At 33.1% G+C, this 26,779-nt stretch overlaps 1 protein-coding gene and 1 long non-coding RNA gene across 2 annotated transcripts; one reads left to right on the forward strand and one right to left on the reverse strand.

Annotated features, from left to right (window-relative positions):
• Positions 1-21,691: 21,691 nt before the first annotated feature.
• LOC127833394 (zinc finger protein 60-like) lies at positions 21,692-23,935 on the reverse strand. The gene is made up of 2 exons (XM_052358622.1): positions 23,818-23,935; positions 21,692-22,729 (listed from the first exon to the last, which is right to left on the reverse strand). Exons 1-2 carry the CDS (start codon positions 23,859-23,861, stop codon positions 22,450-22,452), a joined length of 324 nt encoding a protein of 107 aa, XP_052214582.1. The 5' UTR covers positions 23,862-23,935; the 3' UTR covers positions 21,692-22,449.
• Positions 23,936-24,925: 990 nt separating this feature from the next.
• On the forward strand, positions 24,926-25,389 carry LOC127835006 (uncharacterized). Its single transcript, XR_008028306.1, has 2 exons — positions 24,926-25,029; positions 25,317-25,389. It is a non-coding gene; the product is annotated as an uncharacterized LOC127835006 (long non-coding RNA).
• Positions 25,390-26,779: the final 1,390 nt, after the last annotated feature.

Raw genomic sequence — 26,779 nt, forward strand, 5'->3', positions numbered from 1 at the left:
AGTGTATGACAAACTGTGGCAACTGTGAAGAACATGTATAAAAACATATCGCGAAACTAGAATCGAATGAAGGAATACAGTGTGCAAATGTATAGTATTTTATTGCTTGGCGCCTCGTTTCTTCTGTAGAAAACACTAATCACTGTTTTGTTCAATACCGTTATGCAGCTTCCTATGCATTTTGTTTTCTTATCATTTGTAATGTCGTAGCTGTTAATGGAAACCAGGCTGCTTTTAGAAATAATGTCTTTATAAATGCGTAATTATACCATTTGCTTCATTTTAATGACAATTTATGAATTAATTATTGCGTAATTTGCCATTCACGTCACTTCATGCTCCTACACAAGGTACGGAATAAGGCGAGAATGTGGATACACATATGATACAATTATAAACTCAATGGACAACGATACGATACGATTCATTTACTGGTGTTAGTTTTAAATACTTTCCCTTTAGACTGGTGTTAGTTTTAAATTACTTTCCCTTTAAATTAATTATGCAGGTAGTACATGTGTGCAACGACTTGTATTGAAATGACTTGAAACCATTCTGTTTTAAAATTGGTCAGCACGCAACTTTAAGGCAATAAATAAAGACACGTGATTTTACCATATAGCAGCATTCATCACGCAATCCTTTTCCGAAACAAAATCGACTTTCGCATTGTTATATAATGCCATAGTTTCGTTTAAACGCATAATATTATAAATATTCAACAACATTTATGATTTTAAATTGTTCCTTAAATACAAATTTGATAATTATTAACATGTATGATGCAAACAATGTGTTTATACTGTGCGAATCATTTACTGACATCTTTATTAATCCTGCACAAGAAGTATTTCAAACACAGATTAGTTTAGCATGGTATTCCTATTTACCTTTGTTAAGGCAAAAACATACCGCTTTGACATGTTGTTCATATTCGTATAACTATGTGTTTTGTATACGAAAATTTGTAATGACCCCATGAATGCACATTAATGCGTCCCTGTCAACTACACATTTCTAAATTCGTATCAAAGACAATTAGTTCATAGACGAACTCACAATTCGCCTATGGTGTCGAAATATGTGCATAGCTGACTCCAGCTGTCAATGGATGTGTTATATTGTATTATATCAGACTTGCAGTATTGGAGTGTAAATGGATACGTATTCGGATTGATATTCCGTACCATTTGGGGCAAACGTTCAAATACGCCAACAGCTAAAAATAGAAATCACCGCGGTGACAGCATTGCTACCGCGCTGACAATTTGTCACTGCGGTAACAATTTTGTCACCGCGGTGATATTTATTTTGTCACTCAATAACAATTTTTTCACAGTGGTGACAAATTATGACTGTTGGTATATTTTTATACCTGCTGTTACAATTATTTGTTTGGGTCAGTATTCAACCAATAATTTTCCCCGTAACAAACCGACTCTCATCTATCAAAATCATGTCAACCTTTATTTTTTGTCGAGTGTGTTCTACAAATGTGTCATTATTTATACATGGATCTTTCAAACAAAAACAAAAACAAAATAAGAAATACATACTTTACAAGTTCAGTTGATATAGATTTATTCTTAGTAAACTAGCAACGTTTTAAAGAGTTTTATAAAGATCGTCAGTTGTTTGTCATACTTATCGGTTTTAGTAAATAAATGGTTAGTGAAGCGTACATTTTATTTGTTATTTTACATATATTATCTGCATTATCGCAATTAGATATAGGGAATACCTTGTTAAAGAATTTTGCTATTAATCCGTTTTCGCTTGTTTAACGGTCCACTGCTATACCCGGTTTTATGACACTTATTCGGCTGTTAAAACACGCACAGACGTTGAGACAAAATAATAAGGTTTTTCAACTTGTCACCTAGATTATTAATTCTTTATGAAGTTATAATCATATAAACTTAAAGTGACGACTCTTAAGTTAGAGCGAATAAAGCTTTAATTAAAATATTCGCCAATTTGCCGTTTTGCAAGACGTTATTTCATTGGTCAGTTTCATTTAGCTCTTATCAAACTCTTTGGGTCAGACAAAGTTTCACCGCAGTTACAAATATATCACCGCAGTGATAAAGTTATTACCGCAGTGACAAAATTGTCATCGCGGTGACCACGGTGATATCTACTTTTAGCTGTTGGCGTATATGTACTGTTGACCCAAAGGGTGCGTCATAGTTTTAGCTATGATACAAGTCCGTAAATATATTATTTGGTTTACTTTATGAACACTCCCATTTTTATTTTTTAGTTAATGCAAGTACGCAAATATGTATATATTTTTGGAAAATACCTTGACCAAAAAACTAATATAAAACGGTAACTACCTTCAAACGGTCACGGTTAAGCGTTACAAAGTTTTTAAAACAATTGACAAAAGCGGCGAAAGCATTCCCTTCAACATAAAACTGTTGTTTCATCAAATAAATGATAATTGGTTGGTATCACTGTACATTGATGCACACACACACACAACAATTGACTATTCGGAAACAAAATAATATCATGAGTTTTAAAGCAACATCTACGACATGTATTACATACTGACATTTTGGATGCATCTCTTGTAATGCGTCTTTAAACTAAAAAAACGGATATGGTTAAAAGTGTTTTAAGCACGTCTTACAAATTCGTTTTCAATTATAAATTCCAAACTGAAAACATCAATTTAGTCCCATATGGATACTGTATTTTTTAAACCAACAAAAAACGTGAAATATCATTGCAATGAATCATGATTTAACATAGACAACATTGTATCACGATGAAAGCAATTGTAAAATAGTGACAGCAGATAAGTTTATACACTAAATTATAAAGCAAAACATAAACATATATTGTGTACTGTTTGGAAATAAATTTACCATTACACATTAATTACACATTAGTTGTTTAAAAGTGAATCACGTGACTCGACGCCGCAAAACACGTTTTGTATCAGAAAACACAAAGAGAAGCTCAATGTTCATAGCAGTCAGTTTATCTTATTCACTAAATCCTCATTTGAAGTGCTATCATTTCAGTCCCAGGAGATAACATATATTTCATCAATTAGAACAGACAGATGGGGAAAAGGTAATCGGAATATACAACCAATTCCACAAAGTTCGATTATTTGACACTATTTACGATTAATTAAGGCTAACACGAAGTGACAGTTCCAAGTGTGTAGTTATTGCACACAACGTACATGTAATTAGGGCAATACTCAATTGTTAGTGCTAGCTTGTAGAGACGATATGTTTTTTATTTGTGTGACAGTTAATTCTGTTAATATTTCCATGTTAAGAAAGCAAAGTTTTCAAGAAAAAAAAGGTGTAATGTATTTTTAAAATAAAGACCGCAAAAATAAAAAATGAATAGTTGTTGTGTGCAGTTGTTGGTTAAATATCACGTATAGGCCATGTGTGTGAATAAAAGGATATATATGATACATTCAGGCTTGGTTAAATAAGCAGCGGTGCACATAAATGAACAGACTGTATTTTCATGCTGTGTTTAATTTGCGATGTTTTGTTAATATTTGAAAATGACTGGCTTGAATAGTATGCCGGAAATCATGTAACTTAATAGCGACAACAGTGGCATATTTAACACATTTGAAGTTGGATAGCATTGTCTATCAGTTGTTTTCATAAGGGATTAATAGACACCTCTTTTTAAGGGAAACGATATTCCTGCTACAAATTGTATATGTTTATAATTTAAAGATGTGAAACTCCAGCTTCTGGAGCAGTATTGAATTCGTGTTATTCACAATCAGTTGGTCCTTTATTCAATGTAAGTGACCAATTTCCTAAACAGAACAAAACAACACAAAACACAACAACATAACCCATATAAGAATAAAGCTGGGGTCACGGCCTTGGAACGGTCGATGCAAAGGATTGGTAGTTTAAACCGGTTTAAGAGCGCTCAATCTCACACTTGGCCCAGCACTATTCATGACACATATAAGTGTAAATAAAAAGTAATATCACAGCATTGCAACTCAAATTAAACAATAATTAAAGGAAATTAAAACCCATTCAATTTAATTACCATTTAATTACTCAATAGTAGAAAAGAGACAACATCAACTGAGTTTGAACCTATCGAGGGACGATGAAATGAAATTACTAACAAGTATCAACGACAGCCCTTCATTTTAGAAAAAGCGTTAAAAATATAGCATCAAAAAGTTGATATTTCAGATTATCATCGCGCACATACAGGAAGAAGTAGCAATAATGGGTGTAACAGATCAATATTACTTAGCATGGTTGTTTATGTGACTGCTAAAACAAGACACGCCCGTCAGAGGGAAAATATTAATGAAGTTTAACGCTATAAATCCGCTGACCAATGCATGTAGCATAAAACAGTGAAAATGTGTCGTAATATAGAAGCGATGGCACGATGACGTCAAAAAATCAATGTAACCCAAACAGTTAATGTTTGTCGTATGCCGTCTTTAAAAGTGATGACACGATGACGTGAAAACATCCAATATAATTAAAGGGGCAGTACTGTAAAAAAGATATTAACGGGGCAGTACTTTAAAATCGAATTACAAATACAATCAGCTTATGTGATTGAAGATATTAAACATGACACTTGATCGATTCGTATCTCAGAATTAACAAATACCCTTTAAATCTCAGGACATGGATAATCAAAGCATTCCCTCAAAAGTTAATTATTTAACCCCTAAGGAATGTAAATTGCTATCAGAATGTCATCAGTAACGTAGTGACCACCATAATCAACCATATTTATATAACGCTTGCATTCTTCAACATGTGATTCTCATGTTTTAGTCAATGTATTGTCTTCAACATTATACATGCAGTCAAATTATTTTGAATGTGAATATGGCAATTAAAGAGACCATTAGACAACGGGTATGTTCTCAAAGTTCGACAAGTAATACGCAAAAAATTAAGTAGTGTGACCAATGTCAGTTTTTCGACAAAGTCATCCACGTAAGATAATATCTCTTCACTCAATTTAAACAGTTTGATCAGGTACACGATATTGCGGTAAAAGCATTCCGAAAGTTTCTCTAAATGCCGTCTTAACAACTGTTGCTCGGCGTTGTTCTGTGGTCATTTATAAGTCAAAAGTGAATAACTGATGCACAATATTTGGTTCCGGAGTCTTTTCATTGGCCGGGAACTTGACAGGACGAATGAATTCAACAATATCCATCAATATTCCATTATTGACGTTTAATTTGTTATTGTTAAAGCAAGGCAGTTACCAAATACGTGTGTTCACGAAATAAACATATTATGGGTCGTTAGATAACTGAGCCATTGGCCAAACACCACATATGACCTAGTAATTGTAATTTAAGGTATTGCTTGTTTGCAGAGCTTACGTTCCAATTAAATATATATAAGAAATAATTATATAGTAACAAACACAAACCCCAAAGGCAATGCAAGTTATATATTTCAGTCTGATATCACAACAAGTGCCCTAACTGATGTCAGCCCACGACATAATTACCCGCCTAGATGTTTCATTTATAGATAATATTTCTCCTAAAAATACTCCATCAAGCAATTGCATTTGCATTGCTATTAGCGGTCTGACCAAATCTGACCCGATATAATATGTGATTGGTTATCGTTGATTATTGATGCGTCACGAAGGCGATGGGCGATCTCTTTAAAATAATTGCCTTAATAGTCTTGCTGTTATTGCCCGATGAGAAAATACCATATACTTGCATAACAAACGCAGGATTATGTGTAAGAACAGTGCCATAATGGTTTGTTTTAATAACAGCAAAACAGAACATCAAATGTTTAAGTAGACCATTGTATAAACCTTTTTAGATCTGGCATTATGTTAACCCTTCCCCACTCAGAAGTAAAGTGAAAATGGCTATGTGCAAACAGCGTAAACACCAAAACAGCGTGGGAATAACTCGCAGTCTGTTCAGGTTTTATCCTGTTTGCTGCCCATCGGTATCTAAGTGTTAGAAAATGAAGCCTTTAAACTTTGAATCTAATATGAAAGGTCTTTAATTACAATGCAGGGAATCACGTGGTCGGAATTGAGAAAAAAATGGACGCCGATGCCTCGATTCGATCGAGAAATCGAGTTTTCAAACAGGTACATTTTCCTTAGTATTAACTTGTTTTAAATCGGATGACGCCTACCAAAGGGCAAGCCAGAAGCGGTTTCAGCGAGTAGCAACCGTTTTTCTCTGTTTGGTCTGAGTGTTGAGATAAGTCATGTACTATTTCGCGATATGCTGAACCGTCAATTGAAATTGAAAATGGACAAACAATAATATCACTGTTTTCACACTAATTAGAACTTTTAGAGTACCATTTCTTTGCAACCGCATAAGGTAATTCCGTATCATATTTTATGTATATGCAATTGTATTAAAGCATAATACTGCAATACTTGTGCAACGTGTATTGTGTTTGTAACCATATAAATCAGATAAACACTCGTGTGAAAGTTTTGTTATACAATAAAAATGTAACTCCTGAAACATTATCAGGTGACAAATAAAATGACTCAGATGCGTTTAAATAAGCATATTGCTTTTGATATAGGTAAAGTTCAATTAATACATGTACGTTACTAGTAATGTATATATGGATCTATCTAGATATCTAATTAACCGCATACAAGGGTTTCTTCAAATTACACTAAAACATACGCGATGCAATGGTTGTGTTCCGTACAAGTTGATTTTTTTGCATTTGGATATACCAGCATTATTGTATTGTACAGAACTTAACAGTGCACTGGCAATACACGTTTGTGTTATCCGTACTTTACTTTAAACAACCAGGCCTCGTGTTCTCAAAACATTTGTGCAATCGAAAATCAATTTTAACTGACATCGATTTTCATTGTTGCCTATCAATTACACTGGAAATCAATTTTCAATGACAAGCAAGATCGATTTTCGATTGCAAAAACTGTGTCTCGTCTTCTGACATCTCGAACGTTTAAGCATGTACCGAATAATAAATGTATTAACGTAAACGAACTATTTACAAGTTATATTGAATTGTCATATATAAATTGCACAACTATTAAAACGTTCAGTATGATTGTGCAATTAAGTCACATATTTGACAAAGTTAATGTGCGGTTCGTAAATATTTCGACACATGTATCTATACTAGAATCACCGTCATGCAACGCACTTCGTGTGACTGTAGATAACTCTGGTTATAATTAAAGGAATCTTTTCACGGTTTGGTAAATTGACAAAATTACAAAAAATTGTTTCAGATTAGATATTTTTTGTTTTAGTTATGATATTTGTGAGGAAACAGTATTACTGAACATTTACCATAGTCCAATATAGCCATTATATGTATCTTTTGACGATTTGAAAACCTAAAAATTATAAAGCGTTGCAACGCGAAACGATTGAATACATAAGAGAGTTCTGTTGTTGTCGTTTAAATTTGCGAAACTACGAAGATTGATTATATAAGGTATAAAATACTTAAACTGTGTATACCCAGCGGAATAGCAGAGAGGGCTAATGCGTTTTTACTTCAGACTAACTCCAGGACTCCGGGGGTCACTGGTTCGAGCCCTGGTACCGGCTCCTTTTTTTGTCCTTTTTTTAATTGTATTCTTGATTTTTTACTGGAGCTTTTAAGATCCAATGTTTACATTTATCAATGTAAAGCATTTAATGACAAACTTCAAAATATGCAAAATCTGTGAAAAGGCCCCTTTAAGCATACATCGTGTGTCTGGTTTTATTCGGTATGCTGTTGTTGTTGTTGTGTTTTAATATTTTGAATTTATTAATTCATGCTTTTGTTTCTTATGTAGTAAATGCTTTCCCATCCAATTATGCATGTGATATTTAAATTTTAGTACCAAATCAATAAATGTATGTTACAACCCAAGTATAATATATATTACAATTACTGTAAACGTTTATCGTTTGACAATATTTATCCGGTGTCAGAGCCGATATTTTTTTCCCAAAAACATTAGTTTTTTTTGTCCACGAGCATAATTAATCGATAATTTAAACAAATGTACAATATTCGCTCATTATGCATTTCAACCTTAAATTAGTTAAATATTTCACATAATGAACGAACATTTAAATATAACAACACAAACAAGCGCAAAATGTATTGATTTGTCATTGACCATTTTAAAATTCTTATAAGTCCACATTAAATGACAGAAGACAAGGTGATTGATAGAGGTGACATTAAATGACAGCAGACAAGGTGATTGATAGAGGTCACATTAAATGACAGCAGACAAGGTGATTGATAGAGGTCACATTTAATGACAGCAGACAAGGTGATTGATAGAGGTCACATTAAATGACAGCAGACAAGGTGATTGATAGAGGTCACATTAAATGACAGCAGACAAGGTGATTGATAGAGGTCACATTAAATGACAGCAGACAAGGTGATTGATAGAGGTCATGTTCCTGCAATAAGGATAAGTTGATGAATGTATTATTTGTGTGACACATAAACAGTTCCTTTTACACTGCACAACACTTGGTACATTGAACAATTTTGGTTTAATGTCGTTGCTTAACAGGTATTATCAACACCATAATTGGCTCGTTTGTGGGCATTCCTCATAGGACTTTGATATTACTTTGACATTGAAATGTATTTTAAACTCTTTTGAAATCGTCCGTCAATGTTTGCATATGGATTTGCATATTATATGAATGGCAATAAGTAGCTTTGTATAATGCAGCGGATAGTTTATTTATTGAAGTATTACACAATCTCTGTAATAATTAAGGAAAGGTTTACGAATTGTTTCGACTCTTATGCTTGGAATCAAATTATTCGAAACGTTTTCCAGCTATCGTCGACAATCGAATGGTGGCGTTTTTTTTAGATGAATGCAAATGTTGTTATTAATTCAGATGCATTCAATACACTCACTCACGCAGAACACATTTTTTCAACAAAAGTGTTGTTGATGTGTACCTTTTCCGTTAAGTCACTTTGTAACGGATATATGTTGGGTTACAACACACCATATGTTCCTCACATACCATATACATGGATATAAACATAAAGCGAGGTGCCGTTAAAAGACCTCTTTATGCACACTATTGTAAGTGATTGCACATATTACATGCGTTAGTAGTATAACTTTCCGTTTGATTGTCTGGTAATCTCCGAATTTCACGAACTTTGCTGAAGAGGCTTTGAATCTTCCGAAATGTTTCATCTAAGCAGATTTTTTAATTAAAACAATCGATAAAAATACTTCGGCTCTTATTATGTTGATAACATAATTACATAACATCAACAACTGCGTTATTGTATTGCGTTACAAAAAACATCTCTATGGACAAATAATGCCTACATACACGTGGCCGGCATTAATTTAAGATCAGCCTGTATACTTAATAAAATGCACGAAAACTGCTTTCAATTATCCGATGTTCATATTGTCAATACAATTTGGAGTTAAACTAAGATTAGTTTATTCCTAGACTAAATAATATACTTAATAATGTATAGAGGGTTTCTACACTATACAATGCAATATTTAACGTGTGGTAAGTGGTATACCATCGGGCTTAGTCAATTCAGCCATGTTTTATTTCTCAGGTACAAATTTAAAAATCTTCAAATTTTAATTAGTATAAATTAAATATCTAGATCAAGAAAGAAGACTGATATGTTGCAAAACTTAAGTATAATTATTAAATAGTATATAGGGTTTCACGCATAACATATTTTATTGTTGAAATATTGGCTTAGTTGAATAGTGGTCAGGTTTTATAAACTTCATTATGACTTGTAATGCATATAAACAAACTCTAAACTTAGCTCCTAATTCTTTGGACATGACATCTTATACTAAATGTATGTACGCCCGAGCATATGAGCTTTTCAACCAAACCCATTTTTACAAAAAAGCTGAACAGTGCAATATAATCTGTTTTCCTAGTTTTAAATTAGTTTCTAATCCCAGTATACTGTACGTGTCTGGAGAGAATATAGCTTTAATCACTCGTGAAGTCGTGAAGAAGATTGTATGTCTGACACATGTGTTGAATAATTGCATTCGATATTCTGAATATGTATAGTGAGTCGTGGTATAGTCTAGGCTAATATATGTGCAAAACTTTGAAGTAGATTGTGTTTTCTAACAAGGAGTCCAACATGAGTATTAAAGAACGGATATAAAATCCATTACACTCTTTAAAATACAAAATGTTAATAAAAAATGTGTTTAAAATTGATAGCATTTCACTTAAAATTGCATTATAGTGTATGAAATCTTGAAGATAGAATAACACTCATCTACATTAATTTATGTTATAATTGATTTTGAACGCATGAATCCATTGGAAAACGAAACACTGCACCATAATCATGACGTATAGTTCATAAAATACGTTTTAAATAATAAACAAGTTTATCATGAAACCGATGTAGTTGCTAAAATGCTATATAAGACGTCTGTTCGAGTTGATACATTATGTTAAGTGGTTTTGCTATACAGCAAATAGAGAAAACAATAAAGCAGTTCGTGGGACTATACATAATTGGGCATAATGGGGTCGATGGCTAAGTCCCGCGTGATACAAAGACCTTTCATAATGACTTGTGATTTTTCAAATTGTGTAAAGGATATATGTACTCATGTTAGAACTATGGGGATGGTGGCTACTCTTTAACACCGAGTGTACGCTATATACCCCATACTCCAATATGGTCGTATCTTTGTTATCGGAGATCAACTTTTTATGTGTGCAAATTATCATAACAGGGCAGCATAGCCTTAGATAAAAAGGTGCACACGCCAACATGCTAATCCTTATTTATACCAGATTCGTGTATAAACGCCGACTGCTTTATATCTTCATCTGTAATGCCGTTAGTGTAGTACGTTAACAACATGAATGAATGGTTTTCAAACGACATTTCAAATATTGATTACGATTTAACGTACAAGTTAAATATAAAACCGAATCTCGTTTTGTATTGAAATTGCAACTGACCGGTTTAAACCAAAATCATTAGCACTGACCGCGTAAATAATTTGACCGCATCTCCAAAACGTGTTTCTTTTTAAAATTTTGGGTTATACATGGACCAGAATTGAATACGCATTTTGCAACTTGCCTTAAATAAATTACAATTTTAGATGAACAAATATTACCTTTCCTTAAACTAGGTATTCAATTAAATATATATTTCGATCAATACGAGAAAGCACAAAATATTTTGAATGCTGTATATCAACACGCCAACATGGTAACACTTAAATTAGGCAACTGTTTGGTGACGTTTCTATTGCAATGAGATACTCATGAAACGAACATTAGTATCACTTGCAGAGTGCATATATTCATTTCTGAGAACAATGTAGAGCTGTGAAAGATTTTATTTCACATGCAAACCGGTAGTATACTTGATACGTTTTACACTATTGGTAACAAATGAATCCAAACATAGACATAATAAACCCCTACATGTTATCAGACACGATAAGCAAATTGAAGTTATAATTCATTAATTGTCCTTAGTTTTGATCAGTGGGCAAGCGGGCCATTGTGGAACCTCGCTTCCTGCAGCATGTGTATGAACACAACTTACATTTCAATATAATTACGTCAGTTTTAGATATTGAATACTGCAGGCTCAGCAAACTGTTACCCGAATAGGTAACTACAAATAACTTAAATACAGTCTCGTAAGATTACGTTTTATCCTATTTGTATAAGGAGCATAATATCAACAAGAAATTAAACATAACGTCAAAATGAAATAAATACGGTCTGTTATTCTATTAAAATATATTACCCACTCGCTATGGTTAACGTCACAAAAAGTGATTTGCGTATGGATTTGCGGTTCATTAATACATAATATACTCACCCTAACGTTGTACTTTGCTATTTAACGTAAGAAGCAATTAAATGGAATATGGGCATTATAGCAACGCTTTTGTGATGATAATGGATTGACAAATCGATTGAATACTGCAGACATTTGCAGTTTAGTGTGTAATAAAATCGCTTGATTGGTACGAGGATTCAAAATCGTCGGGAACAAGTGATCAATATCGTCGGAGACGAGAGATCAATATCGTCGGGTACAACAGGTCAATATCGTCGGGTACACGAGATCAATATCGTCAGGTACAAGAGATCAATATCGTCGGATACAAATGATCAATATCGTCGGGTACATAAGATCAATATCGTCGGTACAAGTGATCAATATCGTCGGGTACAAGAGATCAATATCGTCGGTACAAGTGATCAATATCGTCGGGTACACGAGATCAATATCGTCGGGTACACGATATCAATATCGTCGGGTACAATGGATCAATATCGTCGGGTTTAACTGGGTTGTACATTCGTTTCAAATTAAGATTCAAAGCGAAACTTTGTGTGAATACACTTTTTAAATATATTTTTCAAATCTTACTTTAAGATATATACGCCGTTGTTTCAAGAACAAACATTACACAGTTTTTACGTAATTATTTTAAATCAATAAGAGTTAAATAATGAACACGCTATCTTCTCACTTTTTCCGCATGTGCATGTTTCTAATGGCTATAAAATTGTCAAAATAAGTAGGGACGTACCTTTAAACAATGTAATACAAGTTATGGCGTTGACTACTATCGAATTTTAATTATTTGTTTAAAAGTACATGACACTGCATAGGAGTTGCGGAGTTATATTGAACACTTTTAAGTGCTTAACAATGTTATTTAAACAGAAGCGTCGCAGTGAGCCAGTATTACCTAGATTTTCTTTAGTTAAATGCATGTCGAAAATTTTTCGTTAACGTTTGTAACGGTTTTATAGAAAACATGTATTCATGTAACTTAATAGACATCATACATAAACCATTTTATAACTAATTATGCATATAATATAGACTATAATAAAACCATGTCAACATACACTTTTCGTTGAGAAATATTTATATAATATTGCTTGCGTTTTCGGAGGATATCATATTTCTTTAATTTTTCCTGAAATATATGGATCAATTTAATTTTCGAAAATAATAATCGTCATTAAAATATTATCATGATAATATGTGGTTGTATTAAGTATTATGGTACAGGTTATGACAAATCATGTGGTTTCTTATAAATAAAGAATGGGTCATTATGTCCGAAAACTAAAAAATACGAGCAATTAGGGAGCTAAAATCAGAGGTGGGAAAATACTTGCAAAGATACTTACATACAACCATTAGTTTGCCTGTCAATCAAAGGACATTTATAAAACCATATGGTTATTCTTATGTATGAATTACAGGCTTATAACTCACTGTAGGATATGACAAATATTTCAGAGAGCTGAAAAGCAGCATGAGGAATTGTCAATGTCTACGCAGGGTTCTTTTTCTATGGGATCGTCGCCGTAGCCCCAAACAGCAAGTAAAGAGAAAACCAAATCAAAATATGTTGCTTTAATGATAATATATATCTTCCAACAATGCCATTGTCGCGAAGACATTCCATATAAATTTAAATGTAAGCCTCAGATGGATACATACAAGAAACAAACGTGTGTAATGTAAGAGTAATTACCTAACACTGCTTTCCATATCGAACGCCATTCACTGCTACTCTGCTTTTTATTGCTTGTCCTTCAACAAGAGTAGCTAATGCATCAGGATTGTAAAACATTTTTATACAGTAAGACATATGTTAAGACCTTATCAAAACACTTATGCAGCACGTATTATGACTTATATATAAACATTATTGAAAGCATCGGAAAAACAACTTAAAGGTATAGATGTTTTACGAAATTAATGCTTGCACATAAATATAGTCCGTTCAGGAACCAATATGATAGGTCGACAATAATAACGAAGAACTGCATGAAATATTTCAAAAAGTGTTTTGCTATATGTTTAAGAAAATGAAATAAAAAACGAAACATATACACCTGCAATTCTCAAATAATACACAATAAAATACAATTAAAAGTAGTATTGTACAAGTTCAATATTAATCCAACACATTACCAAAACATCAACATAACGGCATAAATAAGCCATATATGGGACATCGATTTCCATCAATAGCCTAAATATGTCAACACTTGCTATATAATCATGAACACAATATTGAATTCAAGTTGACAGGTGCAATATATAACTGTGGAGGTCATAAATAAACTACAGATAAGAAAGACAACATGGCATATCAGTAATTCGACATTGCACATAACTGACGTTAAACTGATGCTGGGCCCTTTTCAAACTGTTTTTCAGAATTGTTAATGGTGCTGCTGGTATAATTTATCTACTAATGCACTGAGGAAATAACACCCCATACATAGCACTTTTCGGCTGTTTTTCACATGTCGAATAAAGCAAGTTCCAATAATTATTGAACGTGTTTTTGTTGTTTAAATTATTTTTAAGCTATGGTAATTTGTACCTCACCTGTTATGATATCATACGATAATCATGTAAGCTATACGATTTGCATATGCACTCAAGTTACTTCGCAGTTTATAAAAATCTGATATACCATCCTTATTATTTTGTTAAATGTACAGAGAGGCACGAATGATTTAAAATGCCATATGCCCTTGGAAAAAATATTTACATATGGTATTTACACAATTATTTTTAGAATGGAAATATACGCCTTAAATGCATTTCCAATGCCCCAATTATTGAAATGAAATCCAATGTCATAATACCCGAAAGTTGTAGTTATCCTGGATAAAGTTCTAGTACCTAAGTTTCCCGTACCTTGTTTCGGGAAAGAACATGGAACATAAAACGATCGGGAGTCAAATTCGTTTGCCACAAATCGAATCAGTATGTGTTTAATACTTAATATGAAAGTAATGATACAACTAAACTTTATTCTATTGAGTATTAACCTAAGAACATGAAGTAAAAATCAAGCATTATCCTTAGATCGTGTATTGATATTAAACAACGAATATGCCATCCATAAGTCAACAGTATTAAATCATTAATGATGATGCTGATTATATGTGATTAATCATAACGTCTTTCGTACGAGCATTTCTTCAACGATGTGTGTTTTTCCCTCAAATTGCATCCTGCAGCACAGCTTGTTTAATCATTTTAGGTTACAAACTACCCAGTCAGAACCATTCCCACCGAGGGTCATTGTTAATAAGGCATCATTTGTGAGTTTAAATTGTGTTAATCATATGCCTATTGAACTCGGTCTATCGTAGCTCGTTTGACCTCAATACGTACCATAACAAAACGAAACGCGCCTTCATTTGTCACATGAAAAAGTATCGTACTGTTTCAGCCAGTGTATTCGACTAAGCGTATTGTATTCGTACTGATATAACTTTAAATTCAATTCAAGACACACTACATAAAATAATTGGCGTTGTCTAGTTCAGCCAGCATCTATCTTAGGAGAACATCGATTGAAAATATCTTGATTGCATTGGGTTGTTTAAAAAATACTTCGGATCGGAGCCAACACAGGCCCCCTTAAGAAATCAATTCGATCATTGAGTAGGTTGATTAACGAACAAACATATATTTACTTTTGAATAGTACCAACAACATAAATGTACATAATCTTGATATTTCTTATTATATGCAATGCCTATTAATTGTTAAGGAGTGGCTGGAAAAGCAGGAAATAATTAGTTGATGTGTGTACGTTTCTTGTTTGCAACAAACGTAACTATAATGAATGTTAAAAAAATAGGTTATTTAAAAAAACATACGCATAATTTAAAATGACTGTGTCATTCAACGGGCACAGACTAACATTTGTTTCACTGAACACATGCAAATGTGTTGGTGCGTTTTATATATTATTTAATTGCGATGTCCTGTAGCAAACATGCACAGCAAATGTTTAAACTTATTTAACTTGAGTTTACCTTGATTACACAGATTTAACAAAAAACCTCTTACGAGCGCATCCGATTTATCACACAGGTTTGATTGTGTCACAAAGAATGGTATATACACGCGCGTAATTGTTGGTGTTATCATTATAATGAACATTCTAATAATTTTGAGTTAAAGTTTGGATTTATGATAAGGCTTTCAATATAAAAAGATTGTCTGAACATTACAAGATTAAAAGAAACTGATGTAATACTTCGTTTACTGCAGTGTGGATACTACATAATACAACAAAAAAGTCACCTTTACCAATGCTGTTTAAACATCTTGTCCAAGCGACATAAACAGTGAACTTTATTTCTTTGCCAAGGTATATCACAAACCTTATCAATTATGTGGAATTGACATGTAGTATATTGAAAAGTGTGATCTGAATACCACATCTCTTCTGAAATGTACAGGATTTAAAACAAGAAAAAACATTGCGTAAATAGAGATGTACAAAACCTTTTGAACTGGCGTGTATGAGTTCGCATAAATAATGAACACGTTACACTGCATGGGGCTTATACAATAAACACCGTTTGAGTATAAATTATATATCTTATAGAAATGTAATTCATAGGTCCAGTTTATTGAGACAATATGTAGTTGTATTAAGTACTAACCGTTATTCAGGAATTAACCTTGCGAGAAGTTTGAAAGCCCACAAAAAGATCTTTTTTTATTACAATTACTTCAAAACATATCAAGGAAAAAGGAGGTCTGGTCTAAAACGTATGAATGCATAATATAAAAATAATAACCACCATCATTACATATAAAGGAAATATTTTTGACTTTGCCAACTTTCTCGCGCTCATAGAGTTCGAAAAATCGAAAAAATAAAGGTTAACGTTTCAATCCAGCACACAACAACCTGCTTAGAGGCCTCACAGACGAAGCCCTGAGTCATCAAAAAAAAAGATTTGACCGAAGCCCACCAGGACTTTTCATTTCTGTAAGGACTGCACCAGCAATTTTAACTATTACGATTACTTTCGTTTAAATATGATTTGAACGCTTAAGTTATATATATATATATATATATATATATATATATATATATATATATATATATATATATATATATATATATATAATAAGTCGCCTTTTGTTGTATTTCAATATGGTCATGCATGCACCGTTTCGCAATAGGCATAATGCTATTTTCCCAACTTAAAAAAGTATACCATACATATACATTTAAATTAAAAATAAAATCCATCTCCATAAGCAGGATGGTAGCTTTTTAAGTTTTAAACAGTTTGTCCATAAATATTATATAGCGTTTACAAAAATCAGAACAATCTTGAATTGCCCGGTTATTTTCTATAACATTTGACCGACAACTATGCACTTAATGTTGCATGATGTTTTATCTGATGTAACTGATTTGGTTTCAGATTCTAATAACTGCTAATGTGTTCGCCCGGTCATATGTGAACTTGATCAATATGGATAAATAATCCGGTAATATTAAGTTCATCTCATTCTTCGTATTCAAGCAAATTAAGCGGGTTATGTATATTCAGGTGGTACATGTTATATAGAAAGAAAAAAGACCATAACTTTATAATGATACTTATTTCATCACAAGTAATGAGTATTTAGATACCAAAAATAACTATGACATAGTGATTGTAACATTAGGCCTTTCCTGTTGTTTAAATTGAGCTATATGATAACAATTGTTGCAAAAACAAACCCAATCACGAATATACTGCATGAAATAAAAATCAATCTGAAACGAACGACACTTAGTTCTCCACTAATGTCCTCTTAGGACATATATTTCTCCGCTAATGTCCGCTCATTACATAACGCTCCATTGGTGCAACAAGGTACCATGTGCCTTCTAATTTCAATGTCACATTTTACCTATGTGCAACAACTGGGCGATACATAACTCCATAGTTGTCGTATTTCTTGAAAAGTATTTATCCTGGAAGAATCTTTTCTCAATCAAATGAATAGCTTTGAGCGGAACGACCAATATTGTCCGTATCTTATATGTAATCAGTGAGCATTGATTATTCATTCGTCACTTACGTGATTCACGATCACATTTGGTAAATAACCATACACGTTTAACAAGTAAAGATCAAGAAAAGCTTACCAAAATAAATATAATAAAACCGCATTCTGATCCGCGCGCTTTGGAGTAAACGATGAACAATAACATTGAAACATTTACTATCAAAGATCCTAGTTTACTGGTATTAAAACCTGTCACTAATTCCTGTGTATTACATACGTGTAGCAATACGGGAACACAGCGTTGTTGACGCTCAGGTTAAAGTAAAATGTTGGTCTTCAGAGCCGTAGATGACTAGCTATTGTGTATTGCATTTACATATTACAAAACCTATTTGACCAACCATCTAGGATGCCACGGTGCCCAATAATTTTTACTCTAATGTTAATTATTCAACGGCGGGACGGTTTTCAGTTATGATGAGCACTTAATATGTTGCATAATTTCTTCAAAAAATATATAAATCCTTTTACATATTATCATGATAAAGATAGATGATATTGAACTATTATAATCTTGGATTTAAACGATAACTGTATTGTTATGTGTTCGGTAACATCACGCTTTACTAACGACTTGTATAACTGGTTATACATTTAACATGGATTTGCTGGACACATACTTTTCTGAATACAGTATATACGATTGTGTATGGATTGCATGCCGTTAGAGTTATCAGTTTGTGTAAGGCTGTCAGTCATATCAACGAAATTGCAACGAAATGGCTGTTGAGGCTTTGACACGTTTTATTTTTGTTTTGTTAGATTGCTATTCAGACTTACGATGACCATTTTATCAATCTATATAAATAACTGAAATTTTTCTAAAGGTATCAACTGTCTAACGGTTCACCTATCTTAATAACAATTAATTTACGTTAACAACATTAAAACATATATTAAAACGACATTAATCAATATCGCAGTACATTGATCTAATCCGAATATGGTGTTAGTAAAACGAGTTTGAACCGGAAACGATGTGCAATGACCGCCGAATATTTCGACTTCATTGTTATTGAGTTTTGAGGTTGAGGCTATGGTATACATTGTATCATGTATTGAATAATACAATTGTGACTAGTCTTCAATAATGTACTACCTAAGGAGTACACTATTGTCCTTCGTGAGTATGTTTCTTCAGTTGTACTTACAAAATTCGTTAATGGGTGAAACTGATAAAGCTGCGTTATATTCTGACATAGTAGCATTTCGCCACGCAATCATGGTCCCACTTGCTTGGTTGCATGATCTCCGTTAGGTGAAATGCTTACAGATATGAGATAATCATATCAAGAATTGTCCAACTCCAACAATCCTATCACTGTTAAATTGCATACGAATGTGAGGCAGATTTTATTTCCGAATCCATTATAACCGGAAATTTGTGGGATACTTTTGACACAAATGAGCACAGATGAACCCAAAATAGCAACCTCTGACTCGTAGATTGTGTGAGAAACTCGAACAAAACAGTGAAAACTGGCTTTGCTCCCACATGTGGGCTGATATCTGTCATATCAATTGACAAATGCATACATATACATGTCGATGCGTAATATTTAATAAAACAGGTGTAGACACACATATTGTTTATTGAATTACCAATATCTGTTATTAATATTAACGTATCATGTTTGCTCTCTAAATTTACTTTAATAAAGAGGCGTCTACGTATTGACATAATTTGATTTTATATTTTATATTAAACGCAATACGTTACGATTCATAAAAAGTAGCTTTTATTATCTAAGGTTTAGAATTGCATTACGAGTCAACGAATCACAAGGAACTAAACAGTACACCTACAATGGCTAACATTAAACAAGGAAATTACAAAATGGTATTTATAAATTAAAGTGCAATGGCTAACAAAGATGAATCGCAATATATAGGTAACATAATTACACATTTAAAACATTTCATGTTATTCTTGCCCATGTCGATTACTTTATTTGATTTCCTAAAAGGTATATGTATGTCAAACAGCAAGTACTTCATAATAAACAGGAAAGTGCTATAATTTCGGTTGACTATTTAAAAAGAATACAACATGGTATCGTAGTAGAAAATGACAAACTAATAGCCATCGTTATGTCTATTTCAATGTATCATCTATTTCTGAAGCATTTTTTTAACAAGTGTATATTTAGTTCATGTATGACGCTCTATAAACGATAGCGGTTGATAAATTTGAAATTTACCACTACAATTCCATTAACCTGAATACATGTTCGATACTGAAACAACTGTGTGTGACAATTGTATGTAAAGTGATCGCAAATGTGATTTCAGTAATACTTTGCCAAACGTATTCAATGAAAACTAAGTACACCGGTATAACACGCAATTTTGTAAGACTGGTTCTTAATTTCTTTTAGATTGTCCGTGTTTCTCTAAACAAAACTTACAATGAGTAAACGTGTCATCAATTTCACTACATCAGTATGCACGAACGAATGGTATATTATCGCTTATAAAAATGTTCTCATTTCCAACGCCCTTAATAAAAGGAGTCCTTTGAGATTACTTAATATTTCTGACTATTAAATGTTAAATTGCAATACATCTATTCCATGTATAATCCAATCTTTATTTCTAAGAGCAGTTAACATGAAAATGAGTCTAGAATTTCATTTTATAAAGTATGTTCTGATATTAACAGAATAATGTTAATTAAGAAATATGATCATAAGGAAATAATCGTAAGTTGATTAACCCAGCTTAAACACGCGCTTTTAATAATTGGTTATATTATATGAAACAAGTTGATTTGTTTAAAATTTGACAGTCGTAAATTTCCAAACGTTAATTTATATGTACTAGATCATGTATTTGTTATTTTAGGGAGCTCCTCTTGATCACACAACCAAATCACTAGTTCAAGTAGGAGGTCATATCACGTTGAACATCGTTGATAAACTTATGTGAAAGTAATTGAGAACATATATGATTTCATAAACATTATCATTGTGTGCATGATTTGTTATCAAAACACCAATTAACGCAGTTTCTACGTTAATGGGTTTATGATTGTCAAATTGAGTAATTGATGAACACCTCTTAAACCGACCAAACAATTTGTTGCATTATCAACAAATTGTATGACAAATAGCATCCATAAACAAAAACACACTCTGGTTACCTAGCTCGTATACAATTGATAAACATAGATAAGATATTAATGGTACAGACATTTAAATCGTTGTTTGTTTAAGGATACAATTAATGAAGGTAACAAAACACGTTTTAAAGGTACCGTCAACCACGAATGACGAACAAAGAAAAGTCGTAAAGTACCGTATTTTTTACAATTATGTGTTTATATTGATTAAAATATCATGACTGGTATATAACATTACTTGAAAAAAAAAGTTTAGTTTCCATATTTTCAGTATATTCGGTAATACAATTTACTGGGTAACGGTACCAGGAAACGACCAGTTAACGCAAGTAGATTGATCATCATCATCACGTAGTAAACCAAAGAATGCTAATGGTGCATGCTTAGTGAATTGTATATATTTAAAATATAAAATGATCCATCTGCTTGCGATATTAATAGTGTGTATATCGTTATGTCACATATTTTCGCGATGTACTTTCGAATTTACATCGCGAAATTGTATTACCGAATATAATGAAAATATTAACTTTTTTCAAGTAATGTAATATACCAGGCGTGATACCTATAAGCAATTACTATTTGACGGAATGATTTAATTATGTTGAATGTTCACATATTAAGGGATTATGTTCTGGATGAAACAATTATAATTCGAATTAAGAACAAAAACGACGTGTAACAAGTATGGTAGATTTTTCCCCCACAAATAGAAAAATCGGTCGGAAAACAGCATAAACAGAATGAACAGAAACATTTCAACAAAATAAAACTACTTAGAAATATTGCAAGAATTTGTTTGATATTCCAGCATGTAGAGTTATCACTGTGCTTCAAATACTGAAATTTTGATAGTATTCATTGAAATATAAACGAAGATAGAGCATGTTTCAATAGGTGGTATGCATGAAGTTGCGGACACTTTGATTCCCGATATAGGGCACTCTGATAACCGAGTTTTATCTTCTACCTGAAATGCACTTATGTATATTATGGCTATTGTAACCAAAAATTTTGAAGTACGAATAAATTTGCATTGTCAAGCGCGTAATTACATACACATTTAAAATATAACCATATGTTCGTTTTCAAAAATCGTTTAACTATTAATTCATATAATTAATATTATAAGTGCAAATTTTAAATAATATTCAAAATGCTTATTTCTGAAGTAATATATTTCAATTGACGACCGAAAATAATTGTCTAAATAATCAACTTGTTTTTAAGTAGTAAATTGAGATTAAGAGAATTGAAGATACAACTGATCATGTAGATCAACACGACTGTGTTCAATTGAACTTATAGCAGGACTCTAGATAAGGGGAGCAAGGAGTCTTAAAGCGGCAAATACACATTTGTTCTTCATAAAATCCTTTGTCATTGGTGCTCGTTAGAATCGCATCATGAACAAATCTTTCCACAGCTTTCGCACATGATAGGGCTATGTTTCACCTCGATTTGTTTTCGTTTATCTTCCTCAGTCTTAAAGAACTGAGTGCACACTGAGCACTTTATGCATCCATCCTCGTGTGCCTTTAAATGGCGCTTCAAGTTGGCTTTCCTAGCATAACTGGCCTCACAAATTCCACACGAGAACCGCTCGCTAGTAGACAACTCCTCTTCTAAACTAATGTCTAACAACGAGCCGTCGGCGGCATTCATTAACTCCGATTCGCTCATCCTGAAATATATAAGAATGACACGTTTATCCAAGTTCGTATACAGAATGTGTTGTGTTTGTAATAATAACAACGACGGGTATGCACAACTTTGACACCACTATCGTGTGATTAAATCGACCGCCTGTACCATTATTGCTTTTTTTACTGGCATTAAGCCAATAGAGTTTAAGACCTGCATCGCTGCTGAAATTTAGCTCTATAGTGCAGTTTTAGCAGAGTGATGTTTCATGACACGCTATCTAGTATATAATTAAATGGCATTAGTACCTTCATTAGGACATAAATGTACATGCTTTAGATCAGCCGTTTCGCTATAAAGAAAGTAATTTAAAATTACCTAGAACACGAGGTTAAATCATTTTAAATTACCATCTTCGATATGTTTGATGAGAAACATTTTAAATGTAATTTTAAAAAGTTTAAGCTCGTGTACTATGCGAATCCAGCTGTTGGGTGACTCATACAGACTTTACTTATCAGACATATCGAATTAGTTTCATGTGTCTTTTACATTCATACAAAAGCATTATCATATTCAAAAGGGATAAGAACATGTTTCGGTAATTCGATTTTAATTTACGTCAGTACATTCTTTTTTATGTGTTGCCTGCTTACTATAACAGTATTCCACAGCGAATTCTGCATTTCTGATTTACTAAATAGAGTGTATAATATCTGGTAAAAAGTGTCGACTAATCTGGAATCGAAGTGCCATTGTCTTTGAGATGATCGGTAAACGAAGTGGCCATGAAAATTTGGCATCCGAATTTGAATTTCCTTAATTACGTTAGTCAACTAAAATTTAACATGTTGTAACATTAATGGACATATTGATCTTTTATTTCGATTAGTTGGTGCGTTCTTTATTTATTTCCAAATATTTTTATTGTGTTGAAATACCTGCTGATCATCGAATTAATGATGGTTATAGATGGAATGTTAACTTTTTTTATTATAATCCACTTTTTTTTTCCACGAATTTCTTGTTCCCCAATACGAAGTACTATACCATTAATCGACCAAACAATGTTACGTGTCTGAAAACCAAAGGAACGTAATATAAATGCACAAAACTTGAAGAACTCACCTCTCGCGCGTGGCTTTTGTTGTGATCTGGTATCGAAGAGCCATCTGGTATCAAAGTATCCGCATACCCGGCGTGTTGTGGTCGTTGTCCCTTTTTTCGTAATCGTCTTATGTTTACCTTAAACATGCACAGGCGTTATCTTACAAAACTCGCTGGCAATATGTGAGTTTACGGTTCAAATAAGGGCATATTAATAGAGTTCTGTTCGATAAATTACATGCCTTGTTTTTTCAAAGAAAGATTAGTTAATATAAAGCAAAAAACCGCCGGTCTTCAAAGAAGAGATATCAATAAAATTAGAACGGCTGTTGTTCAGTATGGCTAAAGATGGCATCAGTGTTAATTTCAACGCCGATTGTAGAATAAATGATTGATCATGGTGTACAATAAATCTGCTTTTTAAAGCAACTAGTTATTACGGAGCCAAATGTGGGGTCTTAAGCGAAAGTAATTAATCAACTGAGTACGTTTGTTGAGCATTAAGGTCAATACTGTCATCGGTGAACGCCGATTGTTGTTTGCATGTATACTATATGTATTTACAAGCTTTTCGACGTTAAACATGTATGGGCCACATTATCAACATGTTATTGTGTCTCGTTATGCGATATGACAAGGGTCTCTCGTTCAAGCATGGGTTAATCGAATTTCTGAGAACCAATGCTTGTAAATGTTTTAAAGCAGTAATATAAGTAATCAACTCCTACGCAGGTTGCGCTTTATGTAGCAAGGTTCGGTATAAGGAGAACTTATACTGCCTTGCTATATGAGCTAGCTTTTATAGCGACGCGGTAGAGTGTCTGCCTGATTTAGAACCGGGAGGTCCCGGGTTCGATCCCCAGTATGGTCGGGGATTTTTCTGGCTGGGTTACATTGGCGCCCAACGTAAAAAACCCACCAGGTGTGTCAGACGTCCCACAGATGTCATGGCAATAGGAAATTCGTGGAAGAATTTCATAATTAGAGGGGGTGTATGTAGCAAGGTTCGGTATAAGGAGAACTTATACTGCCTTGCTATATGAGCTAGCTTTTATAGCGACGCGGTAGAGTGTCTGCCTGATTTAGAACCGGGAGGTCCCGGGTTCGATCCCCAGAATGGTTTACATTGGTTGCTGCACATCACTTTCACCTTGAAATATTAATATTACAGCAGTCACAGTGCTAACCTCCCCCAAGGCTGAGAGAGACCAGGTCGAGAGTAGCTTATACTCCGTAAGTAAGATGTGCAGTTTGTCAAAGTAACGATGTATAAACACTATTGTTATTGTCACTGTGTTGTTTTCAGGATACCTATGTTTTAAGATAATTAATGTTATCTTAATATGCCATTTGTATGTTAATATGTTGATTGGAACCACCACACAGCATACCATTATGTTTTAAAGATGAATATGAGTTTGATGTGTATGTATAATTATTGAGTATGGTTACCACGGTAACCATCTATAATTTGTAACCTTATTATTAAATATGCGTATTGATAATTTGTATATTTTCAGGACGGTCAGTTACAGATCAGTTTCAACGCTCGTATATTTATTATAAATCCACTCAATAAACTTGTAACTGTCAGTGCCTTTGTTGGGATTCTGCCCCCACATTTTGGAGCTGCCAGTGTTACAAATGGAGCCCCCAGTGAGGATTGTCAAGTGACAGGAGTGGACCAGCGGAGCATTTGAACAGATGTTCGTATTGATACTTAAAAAGGTACCAAAACATTAAGTGATCACATTAATACATAATAAATATTGCGCATTGTGCCGGCATACAACATAGAACTTCAGGAGGACTACACCAAGTGACACACATCAGGATTGAGGAACTGTATTTTGAACAGTAAAGTACTGTGTGGTGGAAAAAAAATCTGTTGTGTATGGTGGTGAGTGATTGTATTAAACAATGTATAAGGGTTTTCACTAGAATTGCATTCGGTATTTCAAGAGTGTCAAGCATTCTTATTACCATTGAGTGTGCAATATATATCTATTGAAAACTCTTCGAAAAAAAATAAATTTAAACATGTATATATAATTACAATTGTTGTACAGTAAATGTGAGAGAATTATTTTTTGTGTGGTAGAAAAAAAAAGAAAAGTTTTAATACACATTTTAACTAAGTGACTGGATTAATGGTGATTAACATGCATGAAATATGTAAATACATTTAACTGTAACATTTTAACATTCACCCTGCACTAGTTTTGTATGTGGACAGCCCATATCTCTTCTTACTATGGACCAACAATCCCAATCCCACCCTTGAGATCGTTTATGGTTGGTGATTTATGTTGTTTCATGGATTGATTCTTTCTGGGTTGGTTTTTACTTGCTCAAGGAGACTACAGTTGAACTGGTGAATAGTTGGAAGAGTTGAAGTAGTTTAGTACATGATAAATTTAAATAACAAAGTGTTAATACTGTTAAATAGATGTATGCCTAACAAGATTACTTTGCAGAACCAGTATGCTTCCGCATGCAGTATATACAGGCTGTGACAGTATTCGGGTTCCAGTCTAACCAGTTTGCAGCGAGGTACATTTGTTACTGTCAACAAAAATAAATTGAGCCCCTCTGATAATTAAGTTATTAGAGGAGTTTTGTTGTGATCAGTCTGTTGTCTGCCCTCTGATAATTAAGTTATTAGAGTTTTGTTGTGATCAGTCTTTTGTCTACACAATATTGTTACTTACAATTTTAATAGGTGCATAATTATTCAGTGCTAGGTTAAAGACTTGAATGTGAATGAATGACTACTTGCTATTGAAGTATTTGGTGTAAAACCGAACTTGTTCTAATACACATGGATTAAGTAGTCGATAGGTAGTTGTACTGCGTTAAACTAGTTTAGTGGGCCCATCATAGTGTTAAGTGTAGTGTGTAACTATAGATTAGTTTAGTATATAGTACTTTGTGTAATAGACATGTTCGGTTATTAATTGAAAGCAAGAGAAAGTGTGAAATA

This window comes from Dreissena polymorpha, chromosome 6 (genome assembly GCF_020536995.1).
Source record: "Dreissena polymorpha isolate Duluth1 chromosome 6, UMN_Dpol_1.0, whole genome shotgun sequence".
NCBI classification, from domain to species: Eukaryota; Metazoa; Mollusca; class Bivalvia; order Myida; family Dreissenidae; genus Dreissena; species Dreissena polymorpha.

Coding starts and splice junctions, on each gene's coding strand:
- LOC127833394 (XM_052358622.1), bottom strand. CDS start 23,861: ATGGCTCTTCGATACCAGATCACAACAAAAGCCACGCGCGAGAG. Junction 22,730..23,817: donor ACAAAAGCCACGCGCGAGAG/GTGAGTTCTTCA, acceptor TATATATTTCAG/GATGAGCGAATCGGAGTTAA.